The sequence below is a fragment of the Genypterus blacodes genome, unplaced genomic scaffold (genome assembly GCF_046128005.1).
Source record: "Genypterus blacodes isolate CSIRO-AG114 ecotype Tasmania unplaced genomic scaffold, CSIRO-AGI_Gbla_v1 ptg000076l_1, whole genome shotgun sequence".
In the NCBI taxonomy this organism is placed as follows: Eukaryota; Metazoa; Chordata; class Actinopteri; order Ophidiiformes; family Ophidiidae; genus Genypterus; species Genypterus blacodes.
Genome location: NW_027466885.1, coordinates 5,447,028 through 5,468,601, shown reverse-complemented (window position 1 = coordinate 5,468,601; position 21,574 = coordinate 5,447,028). Strand labels below are relative to the sequence as shown.

Below are 21,574 nucleotides of genomic sequence, written 5' to 3'. Positions count from 1 at the left end.
TCATCTTTCACTCTTACCTCATGGAAATCGCATCTAATCCAAGTAACGTCTTCCGCATCTTCAATTACTCCTCCTGCGTCAACATTGAGGTCAACCAGGGGAACTTGATGCTCTGAAAGGTCTGTTAAGCCCCGATTGTTTTTTTTTTAACCGCCGCTGTTGCCACTGTCTCTAAAACACTTCAATACAAAAGAACCAGAGGACAATCAACAGTCCTGTCTGTTGTATCTGCCGCTGAGCTGTCTGTCATTACGAGGGCTAATTGTAGGTTCAGATGATGCAACGTCAGCAGTAAAATGATTTTCAGGTTGACAACACAGACAGTGAAACATGTTTTTAGCCATTTTATTGGAGCTTCGAGATGTCCAAATCTGAGAAGTAGACACAAGCCTTTTGCACTTTTACACTATGTACACCTTGCTTGCAATCCATCAAATGCATGATAGCACATAAGAGCCTAGCACTAACCCAGAAACAAGCACACTTTGGGCACTTAAATAAATTAAAAAGAATTGATACATGTATTTACTGTAAATTATTTATGTCAATGTAATTCAAGGACAAAAACAAATCCCTGCATCAACTGAAGCCAGATACAGAACATTCCATACAGAGGTACCTTAAGGTCCAATGGTGTTCAAACTGTGTGTAGGAATAAAAAATATGGGTGAGAATAATCCAATGTCCAAAAGTGAAATCTTGCCTGTCCAGTTAAGAGACTTTCCCATCTTTCTCTCCCACTTTGCTCTTGCTGAAATGCTTTTAAAATTGCATTTGAAACGTTTCGTCTCTGCAAGAGATATATAGCCAATTCAAAACCTATACAATAAAATCCCAGAGGGGTGAAGTATCATGTTTGTGACGTCTTTACACTGATAATATGGGGCTACAAAAAAACCAAACATACTACATGGCCTAAATAAGGCCTGTGCTCTGTTGCACAGCTTCGTATTCACATGAAAGAAAAGAGTCTAAAATAACTACTGAGGTATCAATTGGTCCAATGATTTGCCTTCCAGCACCATCTGGATCTCTTTGGCATCCAGGGTTTCGTATTGCAGCAGGGCGTCGGCCAGCTTCTTGTGCTCATTGCTGTACCTCTTCAGGATGGTTTTGGCTCGTTCGTACGAATCCTGCGCGATGGAGAAAGATGGAGAGATGAATTGTTGTGCATTATTTATCAAACACCGCCAGGGTTGAATTGGAGTGCCGTGAGGACACTCACCTTCAGCAGAACTCTGACTTCCTGCTCGATGGCGGCTTGTGTCTCGGGGCTCTGCTTTGATACGTCACCGTACGTCATGACGCCAAGCTGCAGTGAAACACAGAGTCATATCTTATTAAAGGAACAACACACCTATTTATGCATTAGTCACTGGTATTTACTTAGCATTACACAGCTCTGAGGACCTGGAGGCCAATGTTAGACAGAGCTCCTCATTGTCTAGGGTATAATAAACCAATCTTGTGGGTTGACAAACCACAAACTGCAGGTTTTCTTTGTTACTAAACACATTTTGGAGACCAAATCAATTGCTGCTGTTCACTTTTAATCAAATCCTGCAAGACCTTGAACAGTTTCATGGCTCAGAACGAAAAAGCAGGGGACTGCAGCAGAAGCAAAGTACACTGATAAGAATGCGGTGCATGTTCAGGTTTGACCTCATGTGTCAGTGTACTTTGTTTGGTTGAACACTGCTGTAAATAATGCCAAATTCAGCTGTGAGTCAAACAGAAGCAGAGGAATGTGGGTAATTGCAGAGTAGGTATAAGTATTATACTAGGGCTGCACCTAACGATTAATCTAGATTATTTTTTTCGATTAATCTACAGATTATATTTATTACGCAATATAACAATGATTTCCCCCAAAATAAAAATCAAACTTATCTCATTAATATTTCAATATTTTCTTCAATCATCTTCTCTTGAAAACAAACAAATATTACAAAGATTTGCAATGCATTTTTCCACAACTAGCCACCTTTTGACTGATAATCTCCGTTTTACAATCCAACATATTGCTTATTCAAGTCAAGTAAAAGTGATCGAGCGCAATCTGCATTCAACAACAAAAATACATGGAGACGCAGGTCAGTTTGCCCTGCTATCAGTTGGTCTGACGGGGTTGGAGGGGGAGACAAAGGTCAGTTTGCGGCTTATGTTGGTGCGTCACCCCACCCCTATATTAGACAGTGGGAAAACTCAATGGAGTCAAGTCTGTTATGTCATTAGCCAGAAGAATCCAAATTACCTTGTCACTCATTCCAAATCGGGTCACCATCAATTTGGCAATTTTGGTTGCTCCATCAAAGTCACTGGAAGCTCCTAAAATGCAGGGGCAACAGAAGTAAGAGTAATAAGCATGACAAGTAACAACAGTACACATTTACAGTGCATACCATCAATTAACCACACAAACATTAAGGTAAACATACTGCGATATTTCAATTGACATGAACTAAATGTTTAGCATTACCAGTGGTGACGTCGTCGTCTCCAAAGATGAGCTGCTCTGCTACCCGCCCTCCCATACTGACGTCCATCTGAGCCAGCAGCTGAGCTCGTGTCTCGCTCCAGCGGTCATTCTCTGGGAGCATGGACACCTAGAGGACAGAGACGAGGAGTGTTTGAGGACGAGGTTACAAAACGCTTTTGATACAGAGGGCTTGTTACATCAGAAGTGTACAGTGAGTGCTCACATGGCCAAGAGTTGGTCCTCTGGGCATGATAGTAGCCTTGTTGATGGGCATAGCATCTTTGGTGTAGTAGGCAACAATGGCGTGACCCGACTCATGATAGGCTGTGATGGTCTTATTCTTCTTGTCTATTACAACACTCTTCCTCTCAGGGCCTGGAATGACAAATTAAGGGGATTAAAAGGTGAATCAAGTCTGCTGCCAACTTTGAAGCAGTGCGCGGGAATCCAACTCACTGTGTGCTCACTGTGTGCACTCACCCATGAGGATCTTGTCCTTTGCAAACTCCAGCTCCTTCATTGTCACCATCTCTTTCTCATCCACTGCTGCCTTCAGGGCTGCCTGGTTGACCAGGTTCTCCAGCTCTGCTCCAGAGAAGCCCACTGTGCCCCTGGCGATGATCTCTGCTTCCACAGCTGTAAAGCACAGAGAGAGGGGGGGGGGGAAGCGATGGCTCGATGAAGGCGATCAGTGATAAAGAAACAATGGCATTCTTCATCCTACATCAAAACAAAGGTATTCTTTCAGCATTGCTGTTTCACGCGCTTTAAATGGTTCCGCTTGAGAAGGACGAGTGTGTACTCCATTTAAAGCAGTCTCATTCAGGCTTGGTCAGCTTGCTACAACGTTCCTTTTATCCACATTTATGTGACAACTTCAGTTGAAATCCCAAACACTTATTTTCTTTACACTGAGACCTACCAGGGTCCATTTTGATCTTGGACAGGTACCAGTTGAGAATTTCAGTCCGTCCTTTCACGTCTGGCCGAGGGACCGTGACCTGCATGTCGAACCTCCCCGGCCTCACCAGAGCGCTGAAACGAAATGCAGAAATGTTCACTGCTACGGGGGAAGGGCACTCAGTGTTCAGGATCAAACTACAGCGGGACTAAGACGTGTAGTAAATGCATACATCTGAAATGTTAACTTACTTATCCAGTGCCTCAGCAAAGTTGGTTGCGCCGATGACAATAACACCTTCATTTGTTTTGAACCTGTAAAAAAAACCAGACAGAGAGAATGAAGCACAGATCATACAGCAGCTGTGCAGGTGACAAATGAAATCTTCTCCACGCAAGTAAGAGTGACAGAAAACTGACCCGTCCATCTCAGCCAAGAGCTGGTTGATTGTCTGCCTGGAGTAAGGATGCATGGGAGACTCGATTCTCTTTCCACCCACGCTGTCCAACTCGTCGATGAAGATAACGCAGGGAGCATTGGCTTTTGCTTCTTCTGCAAACCACAAAAACAGAGCGTCGAGTTGAGCAGGTGCATTTTTGACAGGATTCCATTGGGTAGAAGAGGTACAAAAGTGCCGATCTTAAGCCCGGTGCACATCTTTCAAAATGCAGAAAGCTTACTGAAGAGGTTCCTGATGCGACTTGCGCCGATACCCACAAACATCTCGTCAAACTCGGATCCGGAGGCGTAGTAGAAAGGCACGTCAGCCTCCCCGGCAACAGCTCGAGCCAAGAGAGTCTTTCCTGTGCCCGGTGGACCGACAAGGAGGACCCCTGAGGATGACAGAGAGAACGCGTCAGGTTGCCATTTTCGTGGACAGTTAAAAACAACTACGTAAGCAGTGGAGAAAATGTGATAATACTACCTTTAGGCAGCTTTCCTCCCAGAACAGTGAACTTCTGCGGCTTCTTCAGAAACTCAACAACGTCTTGTAATTCGTTCTTGGCCTCCTCGACTCCTTTGACGTGATCAAATGTCACATTCTTCATCTGGACGGGGTCTACTGCCGAGTCAAGACCAGATGTGGTGCGGAACCTCACTGCCAAATCCAAAAACAAAACAGATCAGCATAACAATAAGCATGGACCTCTCCAATTACATACACCTTAGTCTGCACTACTTTGCTATGATTCTCACTTCTTTACAGATTAATAATCCTTCACAGTCACAGCACACATGCATGGAAATATTGGTATAAGTGAGTGTATTTAAACAGCAGTGATACCCGACATGCACACCACATGAAACTATCACATTTTATTAACCCCAAATCCTTAGGCTTGATTGTGTAAAAGTGACAGCTGTTGCATTTTTTAACATCAGACACTTTCAGTCGAGCATTGTTCAATTTGGAGCGTGCATGTGGGGTAAGGAGCAAATTTTCAAGCAGAGAAAATAGAGGAAAACGGAAACAAACCAGCATCAGAAAAGGAGCCTTTACCCGAGAGAAACGGGGTTCTCGACAGGCCGTAGAGGCCGATGAGGAGCAGCGTCAACAGCACCAGCCGGGTTCTCCTCAACGAATCTGGACAAACACAGGACAGAGACGAGAGGCTGTTAAATTGCTGCGATTGTGTCTGCGAGGCACCATTTAGGATTTAGTGCTTTCCCTCTAGGTGACAGTGCCTCAGGATGGAGTATGATAAATGCCACGTGCCATGTGTTCGCTGAGTGAGGGCCTGGGATCGCATGAAGCCCTCAGTGAAACCGGTCTTGAAAGAATCCTGCTGGTTCTCTGGAAGATTCCTTTGTTTTGTCAGTTCATCGAGTGACTGCACCTCTGGTCCCTTGTCCCTCAGCAGCAATCCCTGCCAGAGAAACAAGGCACTGGTTAAATGACTTTTATCACTCCAATTGACTTTTGGAATATAAAATATACCCAGCAAATAATGTCTGAACCTGGGCTAATAATAATCATACTGACCTTCATGAAGGTCGGAGTATAAGTCTCAGACTCCGCTGCTTGACCATCATAACCAGCCGCCATCCTCCTTGCCTTTGTCCTCAGTGTCTTGAAACCCCGGTACTGAATGCATACTAAAAAGGGGCAAATATGCAAAGGAGAGAAAAATATGGAACACTGCTCGTAATTTCACTTCCTTTAGACACACACACACACACACACACACACACACACACACACGAACAAAGTGTTTGTTTCTTACCTGGTAGGAATTGTAGATCTGAGCAAACTTGTCTTAGAGGACTGTGATATTGTCTGTGGAATATTTTCGAGCCCCAAACCGGCCGCCTTGTGTGTGAAAAACCTGCGGAATAACCAGCATATTCAAATATAAAATGCAAAAGGTCTGTTTCCATATCTGCAGCAGTGTACAGCTCGACACAACATTTTTTTGTGTGCAAAAACTGGATCAGATTGCTAACAAAACAAACATACTCCACAAACTCCTCACCATGCTTGTTGTGATAGAAGCTGTCTGCAGAAACATGACTCGTCCTCCATATAGAAGGAGCAACAGGAGGCTCGTCTGGTCCAAGCTTAGGCAGAAGCCTGCTGACGAGTTCATCCAGCTGACTAACCCTGACCTCAGACAGGCCCAGGTCCCTCAGGCTCACGCTGGGCTGCGACGACACGAGGGAAGCGGGTGATTAGATGCTATTGTTATGGTAATAGGAAATTTGCGACTTTACTAAGTGAACAGCTGACTTCTTCCAATTAATTTAAATGTATCCATACAGTCCTGTCTTACCTCTTTGAGAAGGTAATTGGGCTCTGGCGTGAAGTCCTTGTGCAGGCTCTGTACGGAGGCTGAGGCCGAGGTTTTCAGAGAGTGGAGGGCATTGATGAGCTGGCTGAGGGGCACTATCATCTGTCAGAGGAGGAGGAAGAGTTTGTATACCATACCAACGTCCACACACATTCTAAATAAGTGTTTTTAAGAAGAAAAAGAAGAAACTTTATTGGGTCAAATCACATGTGTCACATCATCTGAAATGGAAGGTACAATAGGGGTCGGCGCAGGGCAGCCATGATAAGGCACCCCCTGGAGAAGTTTGGGGGTTTGGTGCCTTGCTCAAGGGCAGCTCGGCAGTGCCCTGGAGGCAAACTGGCAACTCTCCAGCTGCCAGTCCGCTTTCTGGGTCCATACGGGGACTCGAACCGGCGACCCTCCTCCGGTTCCCAAGCTCTGATTTAAGTAAAATTGCATAAAATTGTCTTTCTTTTCTACGTTTGCAAGATATTGTCCTAGGAGTGATGTCACCATTACCAAGGCTGACTTAGACTTGACTTAAACAGCCAGCCATGGTTTACATACGTCAGCTGAATGTGGGTTATGCAACAACCTTGTCACCTTAACATACAAAGTCGATTGAGTCAGCCATGTACTTCAAACACAGATACATTGACAACACATGTTTAAAAAAGATAAAACAGCGATTCAAATCGGGTACAGCGTGTTTAAAGGGACTAACGTGTTAATATGCCGTGACGTTCCACAGAATGATGATTATAAACCAATCCAACTTTAGCTCCCGTGCTAACATTAGCCGAATAATGTTGCCATAACATATAACATAACACGCGTGAGACAAGGGACAGCAATAAACCTTTCACCGTGATGGAAAGACGTGTCTTTTATTATAAATGACAAAAAAGCCGGAGAGCTTTGACGCGTTCACTGTCAAAGATAAATACTCAATATCGCACATAGCCTAGCAAGAATATGGTTTCCAGCCGACTTACCTGCTGTGGTTGAAAAGACGTCGACAGTGAAAACATAATTATTGAGTGGCCAAAATACAGCTTTAAAGTGTGTGTGTATGAGGACGAAGCCTATAGTCAACGGCGATACAACGGTCAGCTAGCAGGAATGTCCTTTTGTTTTCCTTGTTACACAACTTTTAGTAGCAAGGCCTAGCTAGGTTAGCGCCGGTCGGATTCTTCGGAATGTGAGGTCAAGAGAACTACAAAATTACGTCGATACTAAATACTACCGGGTACAATTTACGTAATTAATTTTTTTTCTCTCCTAAATACCCTTGCTACAGAATGTATAAAATGCATTTTATTTATGTATGTATTTTATTAAAAATAATAATGTTCCAAAACCATAAATGTATTTCACATGTCAAACAATTTCAAACAATTTCATCAGCACAAAGGTTGACAGGGACAAGTGCACGTACACAAAGGTGACTGCTGTTTGTTGCCTGATTAAAATCGAACCATATGAAATAAAATATAATTCAGCTAGCTCAGTTTCGTTTGAATTATTGTAACAAATATTCATATTCATAAACAATAACTAACGCAATTATTTCCATCTTATTGATATTCTTTACATACAGTATATATTTATATATTAAGATTTGGTGTTTATCACTAACTGCGTTTCATTCGCTCTGCATATGTACATTGACAATAAAGGTGAATCCCACGTAATCTACCATAATCCAAAGAAACACCGCGATAACGTCATGTAATTAAAGCTTTTCAACCAGGCATCTAGTTGCGAACCAAAAGTGACGTCGCAGGACCCCACCACAGAGCAGCGCAATTCAAAATTTCAAAACAAACCAGGGGGTTGACGTGCTAGCATGCTAATGTTTACGTAGGGGTAACTAGTAGTTTTAGATACAGTTTAAAAGCAGTATTAAAATGGACGCGGACGAAACGCACGGCCCCCGTTCAAATGGTAAACCAGCGGATGTTCTGAAGCCGCCTCCAATCGAGGATTTTATCATTTTAAAGCCTATTAGCCGCGGTGCTTTTGGCAAAGTTTACCTAGCACGAAAGAAGTGTAATTCGCGGCTGTATGCCATCAAGGTAAGTCTTAAGTTATTTACTTTGGCAGCACGTAAAAGGTGAGAATTAATAAAATGCACAACTACAACAACGCAATTTGCTTTTCGCCAGGTGATGAAGAAAGCTGATATGGTTGATAAAAACATGACGGGGCAGATGAAGGCAGAGAGAGACGCGCTGGCTCTGAGCAAAAGCCCGTTCGTGGTTCACCTGTTTTACTCCCTTCAGACCGTCACCAAGATCTATCTGGTAACGATTGGAAGACATTACATCTCCAGGAAGCATAAATGAATCACCTGCTCAATTGTTAGTAGTTATTTATTATGACCTCTTGCCCAAAGGTGATGGAATACCTCATTGGCGGAGATGTGAAATCTCTCCTTCACATCTATGGATATTTTGATCTGGATATGGCTGTCAAATACATTTCAGAGGTCACGCTGGCTCTAGATTACCTTCACCGTCATGGTATCATTCACAGGTAATTTGGAAGTGTTATTAAACGAGTGTAACAATGACTCATTTTGTCTTATGTGTGTATGGTTTAATGTCTGATTTATAACTTTTTTAGGGACTTGAAGCCAGACAACATGCTTATATCCAATGAAGGCCACATCAAACTCACAGACTTTGGCCTTTCCAAAGTCAAGCTTGATAGAGGTACGACATCTTATCAGTTTGATATATGACTTGATATATGATTTGAGGGTGACTTTTCATTATTTTCTTTATGTTCCCTTTTTCAGAATTGAGCCTTTCAGATATCCTCACAACCCCTTCTTTGGCAAAACCAAAACAAGATTACTTCCGTACCCCCGGCCAAGTCCTCTCCTTAATCACCTCCCTCGGATTTGTGAGTAAATGAATCCTATTTGGCACTGATAAATATCCAATCTTTTTCATATGTTGTTTTGAGTGATGAGACTCCCATTTATTTCAAATAGAACATGCCTGCAGCTGAGAACAAGCGTCACTGCAGCGCTTCTGCCGTACACAGCCCCATGTCCTGTGGCAAAATCAAATTCAAGGAGAACTCTCTTGACTCACTCTTGACGAAGAAGAACGACAGCCTCTCCTCCCCACTTGGTTTTGCTTGGAAAAAGAGTACGTCATGTTCGAGCTCACAGAATCATTGACGTATATAACTTTAAACCTTGAGAAATGAGTGCCTAATGTTAAATGATTAAAATGTTTCGACTTTTACTGCATTCTTTCCATAGAACCAAACTTGGCCAAAAATCTGACTGCCACACTGCTGAATACCAGAAGGAGGTTTGAGACAATGAGCGGAGGCAGCACCACTGACACGGAAGGTGGAGTCAGTCCACTGTGGGAGTGTGAGGAGGTCAGTAATCTACAGTATCTTCAACCTGTTCAGGTAAATACTGTGGTAATTAGGGATGTCTTCATTTTGTTTGTATCTTTTGCTTCCCCAGAAAGAAAATAGATACATTGCTGAAGATAAAGAGCGATGCCAGTTGTCTTGTGAAACAAAGGGAGGTCAAACAGACTCCGAGTCCCAAATGTCAGAATCGGAATGTGAATCTACACCTACAGCACCGGGTGATGTTGGTCTCATTACAAAGGACAATGACTCTCCTGACAAACTGTCCATGCAGTCAAACCCAGACCATCTTGCAGGACAGTTGCCTCACACCGACACACTGAACTCCACGCTCCAATCGATGAAAGACTGCAATCAAACTGCAGCACCCAAATCCGTCAAGAGGACATTTTCTGATGTAGAAAGAAGTCCAGAGTTGTGTGCGATCCAAACCAAGAAGCATAATGCCGACTATAAGAGATGCTATGAGATCCCAGAAGAGAGCACAAGGTATCACACAGGCCTGACCGGAACGTTTTCTGGCATCCATATTGCTGACTTCTTGTCAGCTGAAGGGAACCGGTTCGCTCAAGGACGAATCCCAAATCGCTCCAGTCCTATCAACGTTGCCAAAAGCCTCTTTTGTGAACTGGAGGACGGAGTAGAGGACGTATTTGAAGACGGCACAAAGAACTCACCCCCTTCAAGTTTTACATCGCCCTTAAGTGCGTCTGACCGTGAGGTTTGCAGGAGCTTGAGCTTAGACTCCGATGGGTCCATGCATGAAACATCCATCACTTCTGACAGCCAGGTGTCCACCAAGCCACGCAAATGTCACAGGAACCGCAATACACCATCATCTGAGGAGCAAGAGAAAAACAGAGAATCATGTTTGACTCCTGCTGCTGTTGCCACTGATACACCAAAATTGGGTCAATTTAGCCGGAGGGATGAATCTCGGTTTTCCTTTCTCCACCGGCTCTCGGATCCGGCCAGCAGCATGGCTCAGTCCCCCTCCTTCCTCAGGCCACGAAATGTTGTAGCTTTCCGCAGCTACTGCAGCTCCATCAACCGTTCCAACATGTCCGGGGCGTCTCGCTTCAGCGTCGGCTCGGTGGAGAGCATGGATGTGTCTACAGCAGGTTCTCACTTCTCTGCATCTTGCACGGCCACGCCAGTGCAGAAAAGACACAGCTCCCTCTGCCAGGTAAGCAACAAATGAGAGGTTTGAAACAGAATTCTTCTCTTTATGTAGAGTCACATGTTAAGGAATAAGGCTTTGTTCTTATGTTGTATTTGTCTCCATATCTTTACTTCAGACTCCTCAGCCCACGACGACCTCCCATACCCCATTCAGAACCCCGAAAAGTGTTCGAAGGGGTGTGCTGCCTGCTGAGGGTGCACCCATTTTAGGAACACCTGACTATTTGGCTCCAGAGCTTCTCTTAGGAAAACCACACGGTAAGAGAGGAAACCCTTAATGGACGACGACGCCACTTTGGTGCTTTTCAATCACATTTGTAGCCCTTGTGACAGGCCTTCTCTTTAAGTTTCAGGAAGTGGTCAGTGCGGTGAGTTTGTAACTGTATTTGCTTGCATGTTGGTCCAGCCTGCTTATACACCAGAGGAAATCAGCTGATTTCTCTCTCTCCCCCATTGCTTCTTCCCCTTTGGATTGGTGAACAAAAGTGGGGGGAAAGGGGCTGTGGCTCAAGCATGTGATTGCAAAGATGGAAGATGGGGTCTTATTGAATTACACTAACTCCATTGTTCTACAGCTGGGGCAACTGATTTACTGAGACTGACATGCTTTAAACTTCAAATTGGGATTTTCTGCTTTTAAATAAGTGGATTGGCACTTTGTGTTCATCTGCTTCTTATCTGGATAAGGGATGAGAACAAGGAATTGAGATTGACCAGGAATATTCAGAATAATTCAGGATATTGGTGTATTTTTTTAAAACTGCTAAATCTAGAGTATAAATATAGCATCAAACAGAAGTATTAACGATTCAGAGGATTTCCCCTCCAGTGTTCATTGTTTCATTCATACCCAGAAATGTAATCCTTCACCTTGTAAATCAAGCTAACGCAGCACCATTAATGAAATGTCTAACAGAATTCTGCTGACGTGTGAATCCAGCAGTTGGACAAAAAGTGACTTTTGTTTGCCCCCCCATCCAGACTGCATGGTGGATTGGTGGGCGCTAGGAGTGTGTCTTTTCGAGTTCCTCACAGGTGTCCCGCCTTTCAACGACGAGACGCCTCAGCTGGTCTTCCAGAATATCCTCAACAGAGGTGGGTTGGGTTTCGCGTTACGCCAACAACCAAACCTCACTGTTATGCTAAACGTGTTTAAAGCTATGTGTGTTTTCCAGTTTCACACTGAATGAGAGCATTGATGAAATTCTTTTCTTCTCAGATATCCCCTGGCCTGACGAAGGGGAGGAACTTTCTCCCAATTCAAGGAATGCAATTGAGATCCTTCTGACTATGGACATGAGAAAGCGGGCTGGCCTCAAAGGTGAGGATCACTTCTCAATGACAGTTATTATTAAATTGAGAAGCTTGGAAATTAGGGAACTACATACAGGAAAACTGAACTAATTGAGATTGTCAGTTACATTCAAGACTAGAGATTAAAAGGGATAAGAATGGCCAAATGCTCAGGCGAAACTAATCTAAACTTCTGATTGTTTTTGTCTTCACCAGAACTGAGACACCACCCTCTTTTTGAAGGGTTAGACTGGGACAACCTGCAGAACCAGACCATGCCCTTCATACCTCAGCCAGAGGACGAGACAGACACGTCATACTTTGATGCAAGAAACAACGCTCAGCACATCGCCGTGTCAGGCTTCAGTCTGTAGTCTTCCAACGTAGAGAGCACAGACGGGACGGGGGCTGTGTTTTATTGGAGCAACAGGCAATAACTCATGCAAACATTACCGTGATGCAGACTAGATGTTTCGCTAACATTAAGGGTTGTATTTTATTTGAAACATTTTACCTATGTGCAATTATAGCCAAAAAAAGGCAAAAAAGCTGAAATGCTTGAGAGTATTTTCCTTTCATATTGCAGTCTAATGTTACCTTATTATATGGTTATGGCTCTGGTTAGGTTCTACCAAATGCAAATTATTCTTGCTGTGTCTTTATTGTATTATTGATCTGGTGTTGTGTTGTGTTGGTGTTATATTGATCAGACAATAAATAAGTGTGTATTTATGTTGAAGTAAACATGGCACTTGCAGTGTTCACCAGCTGTTAGTGGACTGGGAGTTAAGTCCTGTTATAGAAAAATGTGCTAATATATTTGTTTTTGATGTGTTTTATGTGCAAATTATGATAGTGTTATGATTGTTTTAAAGACAAGAATGTATTCTAACAACTGTTAAGTTGCTTTTAATTTCTTGTCCATTATCCACACTACTTATTTTTTTAGATTTGTTGACTAGGCTCCTACTGCTGCTTGAGATTTTATGTTGTTCATGCTCAAAAAAGTAGAAATAAAATCTTTAACATGATGAACTTCCCATTCCTGTTTGTGAAATAAACCAGTAACTCAGAGTTGCGGTCTGTATAGTTGTCTACATCATGCATGTGCATGCTTGATTTCTGGTAAACCTTACTATGACCTTATATTTACCTTTAGTGACACATTTGATGTCTATTTGTTAAATATATAAAATAATGTACAGTATCAAAGTAGAGTATTTTGAAACCTTTGCAACGCTTTAAATGCATTTAATGCACATATACGCCCCCTTGCTGCCGAGCGATTGTGCATCATGTGACATTTATAATTTCAAAGGTTTTTGTTTGCGACTTACTGAACTAGTCCTCTCCATCCTCGTAGACTAGTCACTGGCCAGATAGCTGGGATCAGACTCTTCTGCACTGGGATCTAAGTTTGGGGGAAAAGTGACATAAGAGGAATGAAACTGAAGCAGTTTAAGGTGAAGCCAGAATCAGATTTGAGTGTCAAATCAAAAACTCAAATCTAAACTAAAATCAACTCAGGCTCCCTAAACTGGATATAATTAAGTTTCTGAATGTATGAGATTGGTGCTAATGGATGCTGCACATAAGGAACTACTTGTTTTCCTGATATAAAAGATGCTATTGATCTGTTGAACAGGAAAGAGACTGTGACAATAAAGGTTCACAGCTGGATTTTGCAATGGACAAGAATCCTCATGGGTGAGTACACACAGTAAATAGCTGTGAGCTGCAGCAGAGCATCACATGACAGAATATCTGCACAGGTAAAAGACAATAAGGACAGGAATACACTGGCAGGTCATATACTGTAAAAGTAAGTATTTGTGTTTCGTCTTCAATTTGAGACATTTGACTTCTTGAAGCCCTTGTAAATTATTAACGTTTCTTTCAGTAAACTGGCAGTTGTCAATGTGTCCACTGTGTGTCCTCATCTCACCTCAACAGAACAAAAGCCTATTTACTGCTGTCAACTGATTACCTTAACCTCCTATTATCGTATGTAATTACAGGTGAAGCCAGGTCAGCAGTAGATGTAACAAGTCGGCCTCTTGTTTTGGCCCCTGGATCCTGTGCGGTGAGGCACTGCACAGTGTTTATAAAGGGTCGTAGAGGTAGAGCAGCACACGTTCTGAGCAAAGACACAACCCAGGACTAAGCTTTAAGGGTCAATCCGGCTTGTAATGGATAATATTAATTTGGGGATTTGCTCATGTAGAATCTAAGAGCCTGGCCTCAAAGGAATAATGGAAGACCCTGAAGATGACATAGCTGTAATTGGGATTGGATGTAATTTCCCAGGAGGTAAGACTGAAATATCTTGCCACAGCAGGATTATTTAATTTGTCCGAAAACATTAAAACTAACAAAGGACATTTGTATTTAGGTGAGGGTTTGGAGAATTTCTGGAGCGTTCTGGTGGAAGGAAAGAACTGTGTTGTAGATATTCCAGCCGAACGGTTCGACAGCACTGTTTGGTATGATCCTGATGGCAGCAAACCTGGAAAGACGCACACGGCCAAAGCTGCTCTCATCGAAGGGTGAGGATCTAACCATTGCTGTATTTGATTTGAGGTATTCTGGGTTGTGGCACAGGTGATAAAAGATTCCTAATTCTTCCAGGTTTAATGAGTTTGATCACAAGTTTTTTGGCATCGCTGAAGCTGAGGCCGACTTCATGGACCCTCAACATAAGCTCCTTCTGCAGAGCACATACAGGGCTTTAGAAGATGCTGGAATTGCTATGGAGAGCATCAGTGGAAGCAGAACTGGAGTCTATATAGGTAACCGCTGCTACTGTTTACTGCATTCAAGGTTTCTAGAGCAATATTGTAATTGCAGCAATTATGATGTTGCAGGTCTCATGAACAAGGACTACGAGATGCTCTGCAATGACAGTCCAACCATGATAACCCACTACAACGGCACGGGCACAGCTATGAGTGTTGCTGCCAACAGAATTTCTTTCATCTTTAATCTCACTGGCCCTTCTCTTGCTATTGACAGTGCTTGCTCTTCATCTTTGGTGGCTCTACATTTAGCTTGTCAGGCTATAAAGCAAGGTACTTAATCAGCCTTTTTCCCTAAGGTAATAATGTAACAAAACGGATGAATTGTGGCACGATCTCTACACATGTTTAATTTCATAACCTCCTTCTAAATCAGGAGAGTGTGAGATGGCTCTGTGTGGAGGGGTCAGCTGTATCATAGAGCCAAGAGTGTTTGTTGCACTCACCAAAGCCACGATGATCTCACCAGAGGGGATCAGCAGACCTTTCTCCAGCAGAGCAGATGGTTATGGCAGAGGAGAGGGCTGCGGGGTTGTTCTCCTGAAGCCCCTGAAAAAAGTACGTACAATTATGGTGTAGAGGTTGTCAAGCTTATGTTGTGTTATTACTTTACATTCACCTGACAACAGCTTGAAATCCATATGATCACTGAGATTAAAAAAACAGGTTTCTCTTAGGTAGCTATCCAGGGTCGTATTCTGATGACCAGCCAATGTACTAATGCTATGACTTTCCATACAAAGGCTAGAAGAGACTACAACAAGATTTGGGGAATCATCAGCAAAACAGCAGTGAACCAAGATGGCCACACAGTCACCCCGATGACCAAGCCTTCCATGGTTCAACAAGAGGATCTACTGCGGAGAATCTACTCAGAGTTGGACCTCCTTAATGTCCAGTACGTTGAGGCTCATGGGACTGGAACCCCTGTTGGAGACCCAACAGAGGCAGGAAGCATTTCAAACGTCATTGCTAAAGCCAGACCTGCTGGTTTGGATACACTTTGGATCGGCTCGGTCAAGGGAAACATCGGACACACTGAATCTGCAGCAGGAGTGGCTGGGCTCATCAAGGTACTCTTAATGATGAAATATGAAACAATTGTGCCTTCGCTTTTCTACTCTGAGGACAGCGCAAGTGTCGACGTAAAAGCTCTGAAGATCCAAATTCCGACTAAACCGGAGAGATGGAAGACAAATGGGTCATTAGAGAGGGTAGCCGGGGTCAACAGCTTTGGGTTCGGAGGCACAAATGCGCATGCAATCGTAAGAGAGCACAAACAGACAACCAATCGCACAGTGATCCCAAACAAATATCCAGAGGTCTTTGTCATATCTGCAGCGTCTGAGAAATCACTCATAATGACAATAAGCAACACTCGCCAAAGACTTTGCAGAGATCAGACAGTTGACATTCAGGCAGTATCATATACGTCAGCATGTGGGAGGAGCCACTCCAAACACAAATACAGGAAGGCCTTTGCAATATCTTCCCTCTCAAATTTAGAACATCAACTAAATTCAGCACAAAAAGCAAAGGTTGAACCGATAAAGTCAGACTCCCAGTTGGTTTTTGTGTTTTGTGGCAATGGGGTTGCGTACAGACACATGTGTGAGCAGCTTCTGAGAGAGGCGCCCGTTTTCAGGGAGAAAGTCAAAGAAATCGAGAATCTCTATCAAAGGTACCAAAACATCAGCATCAGCCAAATGCTTGCTGATAATGAAGATTTCACCAAGCCAGACGTTGCCCAGCCTCTTCTGTTTGCTATTCAGGTCGGCATTGCCACGCTTCTAAAGCACTGGGGTGTCAAACCCGATATCATTCTCGGACACTCCGTTGGCGAGGTTGCTGCGGCTCACTGCTCTGGCCGACTGTCTCTTGAGGATGCGGTGAAGGTGTTGCACCATCGTAGTCGTCTTCAGAACAAGGTCACAGGAGGGAAAATGCTTGTGGTCAGTAATGTGGATGTAAAAGAAGTATCAAAACTCCTTCCTTTCTTCGCTGGGAGGATTTGTGTAGCGGCCTTTAACAGCCCTCAGTCCTGCACTGTGTCAGGGGACGGAGATGCAATAGACACCCTCCATCAGAGGCTGAAGATCATGTTTGCAGAAAGAAATCTCTTCACGCATGTTTTAAATGTTCCAGCAGCATACCACAGCCATATGATGGACCCTATACTAGATGACCTCGAGGAATGTATTCACTCTTTGGATGTCAATAACGTGGAGTGTACGCTTTTTTCAACGGTGACTGGAGAAAGTCAATCAGATGGTGACTTTTGCACGGGCAGATACTGGGCAAAGAACCTGCGAGAGCCTGTTTTATTTGAACAAACACTATGTGCTGCCACCACAGAACGGCACTCAAGAAGAAAGAATTTTGTCTTTGTGGAGATTGGACCGCGTAGGGCTCTCCAAAGGAACATACACGAGACTTTGGGAAATGACACCATAGTACTTTCTGCTGTGCAGCCAGAGAAAGCTTGTGAGACAATTGTGTCTACCGTGGCTAAATTGTTTGACATGGGCTTCCATGTTGACTGGCATCAGTTCTACAGTGATAGCAGGACATTTCCGACAGTTCTTCCAGTCTATCAGTTTGATAACCTGAAGAAAGAGTTGCATTTTAAAGCTATGAGGAGGGGAAATGAACCATCTGTTTTTGCTCCCCATGCACTGATCTCCCAAATAAAACAGAATGATACAGAGTATGAGTGTATCCTCTCACAAGAGACAACACCCTATCTTTGGGAACACAAACACAACGGCGTGCCCATTGTACCAGGAGCATTCTATGTTGAGCTAGCTTTTGCTTCAATCATGACAAGTTTAAGGCCAAAAAAGCCAATCTCCTCGATCGAGCTCAGTGTCACATTCAACAATCTGTTCACTCTCAGTTCAAACTCTCAACTATTAAAAGTAACACTGAAGCACACAGAAAACAAGGCTACATTTAAAATACAGTCTCCTGCTGCGATGCATGCCTCTGGCACATACAGGCTCACAAACAGACAGCCATTATTTGAAGAACAAAGCATTTGCTTGGACACCGTTACCCAAAGGTGCAAACAGGTCATGGAGAAAAAAGAGATTTATTCGATTCTTTCTGAAGCAGGATTTGAATATGGGTCTGTGTTCAGACAGCTGACTGGTGTACATATTGGTGATGAATTCAAGGAAGCAGTGACAGCAATCCAAGTCCCAGGGGAAATTGTAAAACACCTTCACGAGTATTTCATCCACCCTGTGTTGCTGGACTATGTCCTGCAGATGACTGCTGTTGTGGCTATTGATCAACGAACAGCCAAGCGGGGATTCCCCTCAGCTATAGGCAGTGTGGCCATAGCAGGGCCCCTACAAGAGGAAATGATTATATATTTACGAGCAACTGAGGAGACTCCTGACTTCCTTGAAGTATGTGGTTGCTTTTGCACTGCAGAAGGTCAGGTGCTGGTAGAACTAAAGGAAGTGAGGATCTCATTTCTGGGCCATCGCTCAAACGTTCCTCACTCACTGTTCTTCCACAATGAACTCATCTCAATTCCTGATGAAACAGACTTAGACTACAAAATAAACGCCATCGTTTTTGAAGATGAATTGGGCATTGCTAAAGCACTTAGACAATATATACACACAGATTCAACTCTTGTGAAGAACGGAGCTGATTGGACGGCAGAGCAACTTCGGCAACTGGTGCTTTACACACTTCAAACTAAAGTAGATGTAAAGGAGATTCTCTTCATCTGGGGCGTACAGGACCTCAGTCACCTGTCCTCCGAGAAGACACTGGAGTGCTTGGTAACTTCCTGTGAGTTATTTTGCCAGATTGTTTTAGCCTTGAAAGAGAGCAAATGCTCCTGCACTGTACGAGTCATAACCTACAGATCAACAGAAAAGACCGTGGACCACATCAGTCCTGCTTTTGTGTTATCTGGTATGATTAGGGCGTGTGCAGCCGAGATGGAAGGTCTTTCTTTCCAGCTGATCGACCTCGCCTCTGTGACTAGTGAAGACATTGAAAAACTAGTTCATGTTATAAAAACCTGCAAACAACAAGAGGTCATAATCAGCAATGGGCAAGCATCAGCAACAAGAATAGTGCGTACGGCCATAAAAGACAAGGCTTTACGTGAGGATGACCTGCATTCAATGTATTGGAGGAACTTTGTCCTACAAACAAAGGATCCGTACAGAATGGTGAGCTTGTCTGCCATCGCATGTGACATAAATGGAAATGTCCAAGAGAAATCAGTTGAGATTCAGCTCGCCAGTGTATGTGTGCATACATCCGATTACTTTCCGGTCAGCACTTCACATTTGAATTACGACAAGACAATGTATTGGAACAAGCACACATCTCAGAACCACAAACTTCTGGCTTTGGATTTTAGTGGCATTATCACAGCTGTTGGGAAAGATGTTCATAATCTGAGAGTGAAGGATCATATTGTTTGTTGTTATCCAGTAGCTGCAACTAGTAAGATTATAATTCCTGAAGATGTGTGCTACAGTACAAAGAGATTACCATTTTTGAGAGAGATTCCATGTATGTCTTACTTCATATTGGCATGGGAGATCCTGCAGAGAATGATGCCGAAGGTCACACAACAACACAAAAAGTTGGCAATTATCTCGTCCAACTCAGCCTCTGCTCTGATGAAAGTTCTAGCTCTCACAGCCAGCAGATGTGGCTGGAATGTCAGCTCTCATCCTGGGTTCAGAGGAGAACTGCTGAATGTTGATCACTTCCATGCATTTGTTTTTCTGCCCCCATTTGATTGCTCTTGGTGGGACATAAACGATAGGAGTGACCTTGAGAGTCACACCATTGTTGTGTGTAGTAATCACATGTCATCTTCACACGTAGTAAGCACGATTGCATCAAAGAGAGATCGTGTGCATGTACTCGATGTGTCTAATGTTCTCAGAAAAAACAATCTGAAAGCACAGAAAAGACGCATCCTTTGTTGGTTATTGTCATTAGGCTTTGAGACGGCATCTCTACCTCTGAGAGGGGACACTTTTCAATTAACAAAGACAACAAAAGCTCAGAATGATGAAGATACTAAGTCTTACTTCACAACAGACACAGTGCAACAAGTGGTTTTTGACTGTGAACAATCCGATTGTCCAGCATCTGATATCACTGTGCTAAGGCAAAGACAACTCTTCAAAGACAGCTGCGTTTATATTGTAACTGGAGGACTCAGTGGTTTGGGACTTGAGACAGTAAAGTTCATTGCTCATAATGGAGGCGGTTGTATTGTAACGCTCTCCAGAAGTATTGTGTCTGAAGAGGTGCAATTTGAAATGGAACTACTCCAGAAACGATATGGGGTGGCTGTTATGAATGTCCAGTGTGACGTTTCTGTGTCGATGCAAGTCGTGGAGGTACTCTTGAAGATTGAGCGAAGGTTTCCTTCTTGTACAATCAAAGGAGTCTTTCATAGTGCGGCAGTGTTACATGATGCATTGATTGAAAACCTCGATCATTCCCTCTTCCAGAAGGTGTTGCGGCCCAAAGTGAGCGGTGTTCTGAATCTTCACTTTGCAACACTGCATAAGAAACTTGATTTCTTTGTGTGTTATTCCTCCATCTCTTCATTCATTGGTAATGCTTCACAGTGTAACTATGCAGCAGCCAATTCTTTCCTCGACACCTTCTGTTATTATCGGAGAAACCTTGGACTTGCTGGACAGTCGATCAACTGGGGTCCTTTGAATCTCGGACTCCTGTTGAACAAAGAGGATGTCCAAAAGTTCCTGGAGGCAAAAGGGATGATGACAATGGATGCTTGTGAGGTTCACAAGGCTCTTGAAATGTGTTTGTGGGTGAACAGACCACAACAAGTCATATGCAAGTTTAACTTCAAAAATCTAAACACTCATGTTCTTTCGCAAAATGCTTCTCTCAGAGAACGTCTGTCAGGTTTGGTAGAGATGCAACTAAAAGATCCTATAAGTAATGAAACCAAGGCTCAGTCTTTGTTCTCCACACATGAAAGATTGAGAACAATTGTCAGTGACATAAGCAATGTTGGTGTAGATGAGCTGGATGATGACTCAGCTCTGTGTGCACTGGGCATTGATTCCATGCTGGCCATGACCCTGCAGAACAGGATTTTCCAAGAGACGGGTGTAAATGTACCTTTGGTTAGAATACTGGACCCCAACAGTACTCTGGCAACCTTGGTTACTTTTGTCATGAATGGTGGGTAGTGTTATGTGATATATGAAATACAGGACATGTAAGAAATGCTTCTGTTTCACTTGAGTTCTCAACTGTCGTCTGTACTAAGCTTACACTTTTAAAATACTATGATTATTAACATTACGTTTTACTTTGTCCATCTATATTTAAGAATTATTCCACTGAACTTTGAATATAGAGTGATGTGCCATTCTGTACTCATGCCTTTGTCCTTGACCTTTAACCTTGTAAGACTTGGTTGTTGTTTTTACACATATTTCTAAGAATGTATTATTGGACATATTGTAAAGAAAATAGCACATGACACATTTTGACAGAGTCTTTGTATTTGTGAATTTTATAGTTTGCATTATGAATCGTCAAATAAAAAGAATTAAGTCAACAGTAGTAGGACAAACAGTTACACAACAGTGATGCATCATATTCTTTGACTACATTATTAGCATGAGGCTGAAGGTCTGTGTGGTTATAAAGAATCACTTCTGTGAACTGTGTCTGTAAATGATTCATGAGTTAGTAGAGCCCCACTAAATAAAGCAAA

The 21,574-nt window shown here is 43.1% G+C and overlaps 3 protein-coding genes and 1 long non-coding RNA gene across 6 annotated transcripts; 2 read left to right on the top strand and 2 right to left on the bottom strand.

Annotated features, from left to right (window-relative positions):
• Positions 1 to 319: 319 nt before the first annotated feature.
• On the bottom strand, positions 320 to 7,359 carry LOC143006895 (ATP-dependent zinc metalloprotease YME1L1-like). 2 transcript variants are annotated; one of them, XM_076158240.1, is made up of 18 exons: positions 7,147 to 7,359; positions 6,152 to 6,271; positions 5,855 to 6,023; positions 5,606 to 5,707; positions 5,365 to 5,477; positions 5,098 to 5,248; positions 4,858 to 4,965; positions 4,306 to 4,479; positions 4,061 to 4,213; positions 3,800 to 3,932; positions 3,632 to 3,694; positions 3,402 to 3,514; positions 2,960 to 3,115; positions 2,703 to 2,854; positions 2,480 to 2,606; positions 2,255 to 2,328; positions 1,226 to 1,312; positions 320 to 1,133 (listed from the first exon to the last, which is right to left on the bottom strand). In XM_076158240.1, the coding sequence occupies exons 1-18, from the start codon at positions 7,180 to 7,182 to the stop codon at positions 981 to 983; spliced, it is 2,184 nt and encodes a 727-aa protein (XP_076014355.1). In that variant the 5' UTR covers positions 7,183 to 7,359; the 3' UTR covers positions 320 to 980. The 2 variants fall into 2 exon arrangements, with proteins under 2 accessions (XP_076014355.1, XP_076014356.1); XM_076158241.1 differs by having other exon boundaries at positions 4,882 to 4,965.
• A 580-nt stretch (positions 7,360 to 7,939) lies between these two features.
• On the top strand, positions 7,940 to 13,059 carry mastl (microtubule associated serine/threonine kinase-like). Of its 2 annotated transcripts, XM_076157906.1 has the most exons (13): positions 7,940 to 8,229; positions 8,320 to 8,457; positions 8,550 to 8,689; positions 8,780 to 8,868; positions 8,955 to 9,061; positions 9,153 to 9,312; positions 9,429 to 9,553; positions 9,645 to 10,739; positions 10,852 to 10,993; positions 11,083 to 11,103; positions 11,717 to 11,830; positions 11,955 to 12,056; positions 12,245 to 13,059. In XM_076157906.1, the coding sequence occupies exons 1-13, from the start codon at positions 8,062 to 8,064 to the stop codon at positions 12,400 to 12,402; spliced, it is 2,559 nt and encodes an 852-aa protein (XP_076014021.1). In that variant the 5' UTR covers positions 7,940 to 8,061; the 3' UTR covers positions 12,403 to 13,059. The 2 variants fall into 2 exon arrangements, with proteins under 2 accessions (XP_076014021.1, XP_076014022.1); XM_076157907.1 differs by lacking the exon at positions 11,083 to 11,103 and having other exon boundaries at positions 7,941 to 8,229.
• LOC143006668 (uncharacterized) lies at positions 10,553 to 15,356 on the bottom strand. Its single transcript, XR_012964328.1, has 3 exons — positions 15,270 to 15,356; positions 13,366 to 13,439; positions 10,553 to 10,732 (listed from the first exon to the last, which is right to left on the bottom strand). It is a non-coding gene; the product is annotated as an uncharacterized LOC143006668 (long non-coding RNA).
• pks1 (polyketide synthase 1) lies at positions 14,281 to 21,222 on the top strand. Its single transcript, XM_076157905.1, has 6 exons — positions 14,281 to 14,338; positions 14,421 to 14,574; positions 14,657 to 14,817; positions 14,893 to 15,096; positions 15,200 to 15,381; positions 15,567 to 21,222. Exons 1-6 carry the CDS (start codon positions 14,281 to 14,283, stop codon positions 21,039 to 21,041), a joined length of 6,234 nt encoding a protein of 2,077 aa, XP_076014020.1. The 3' UTR covers positions 21,042 to 21,222.
• The last annotated feature ends 352 nt before the right edge of the window (positions 21,223 to 21,574 follow it).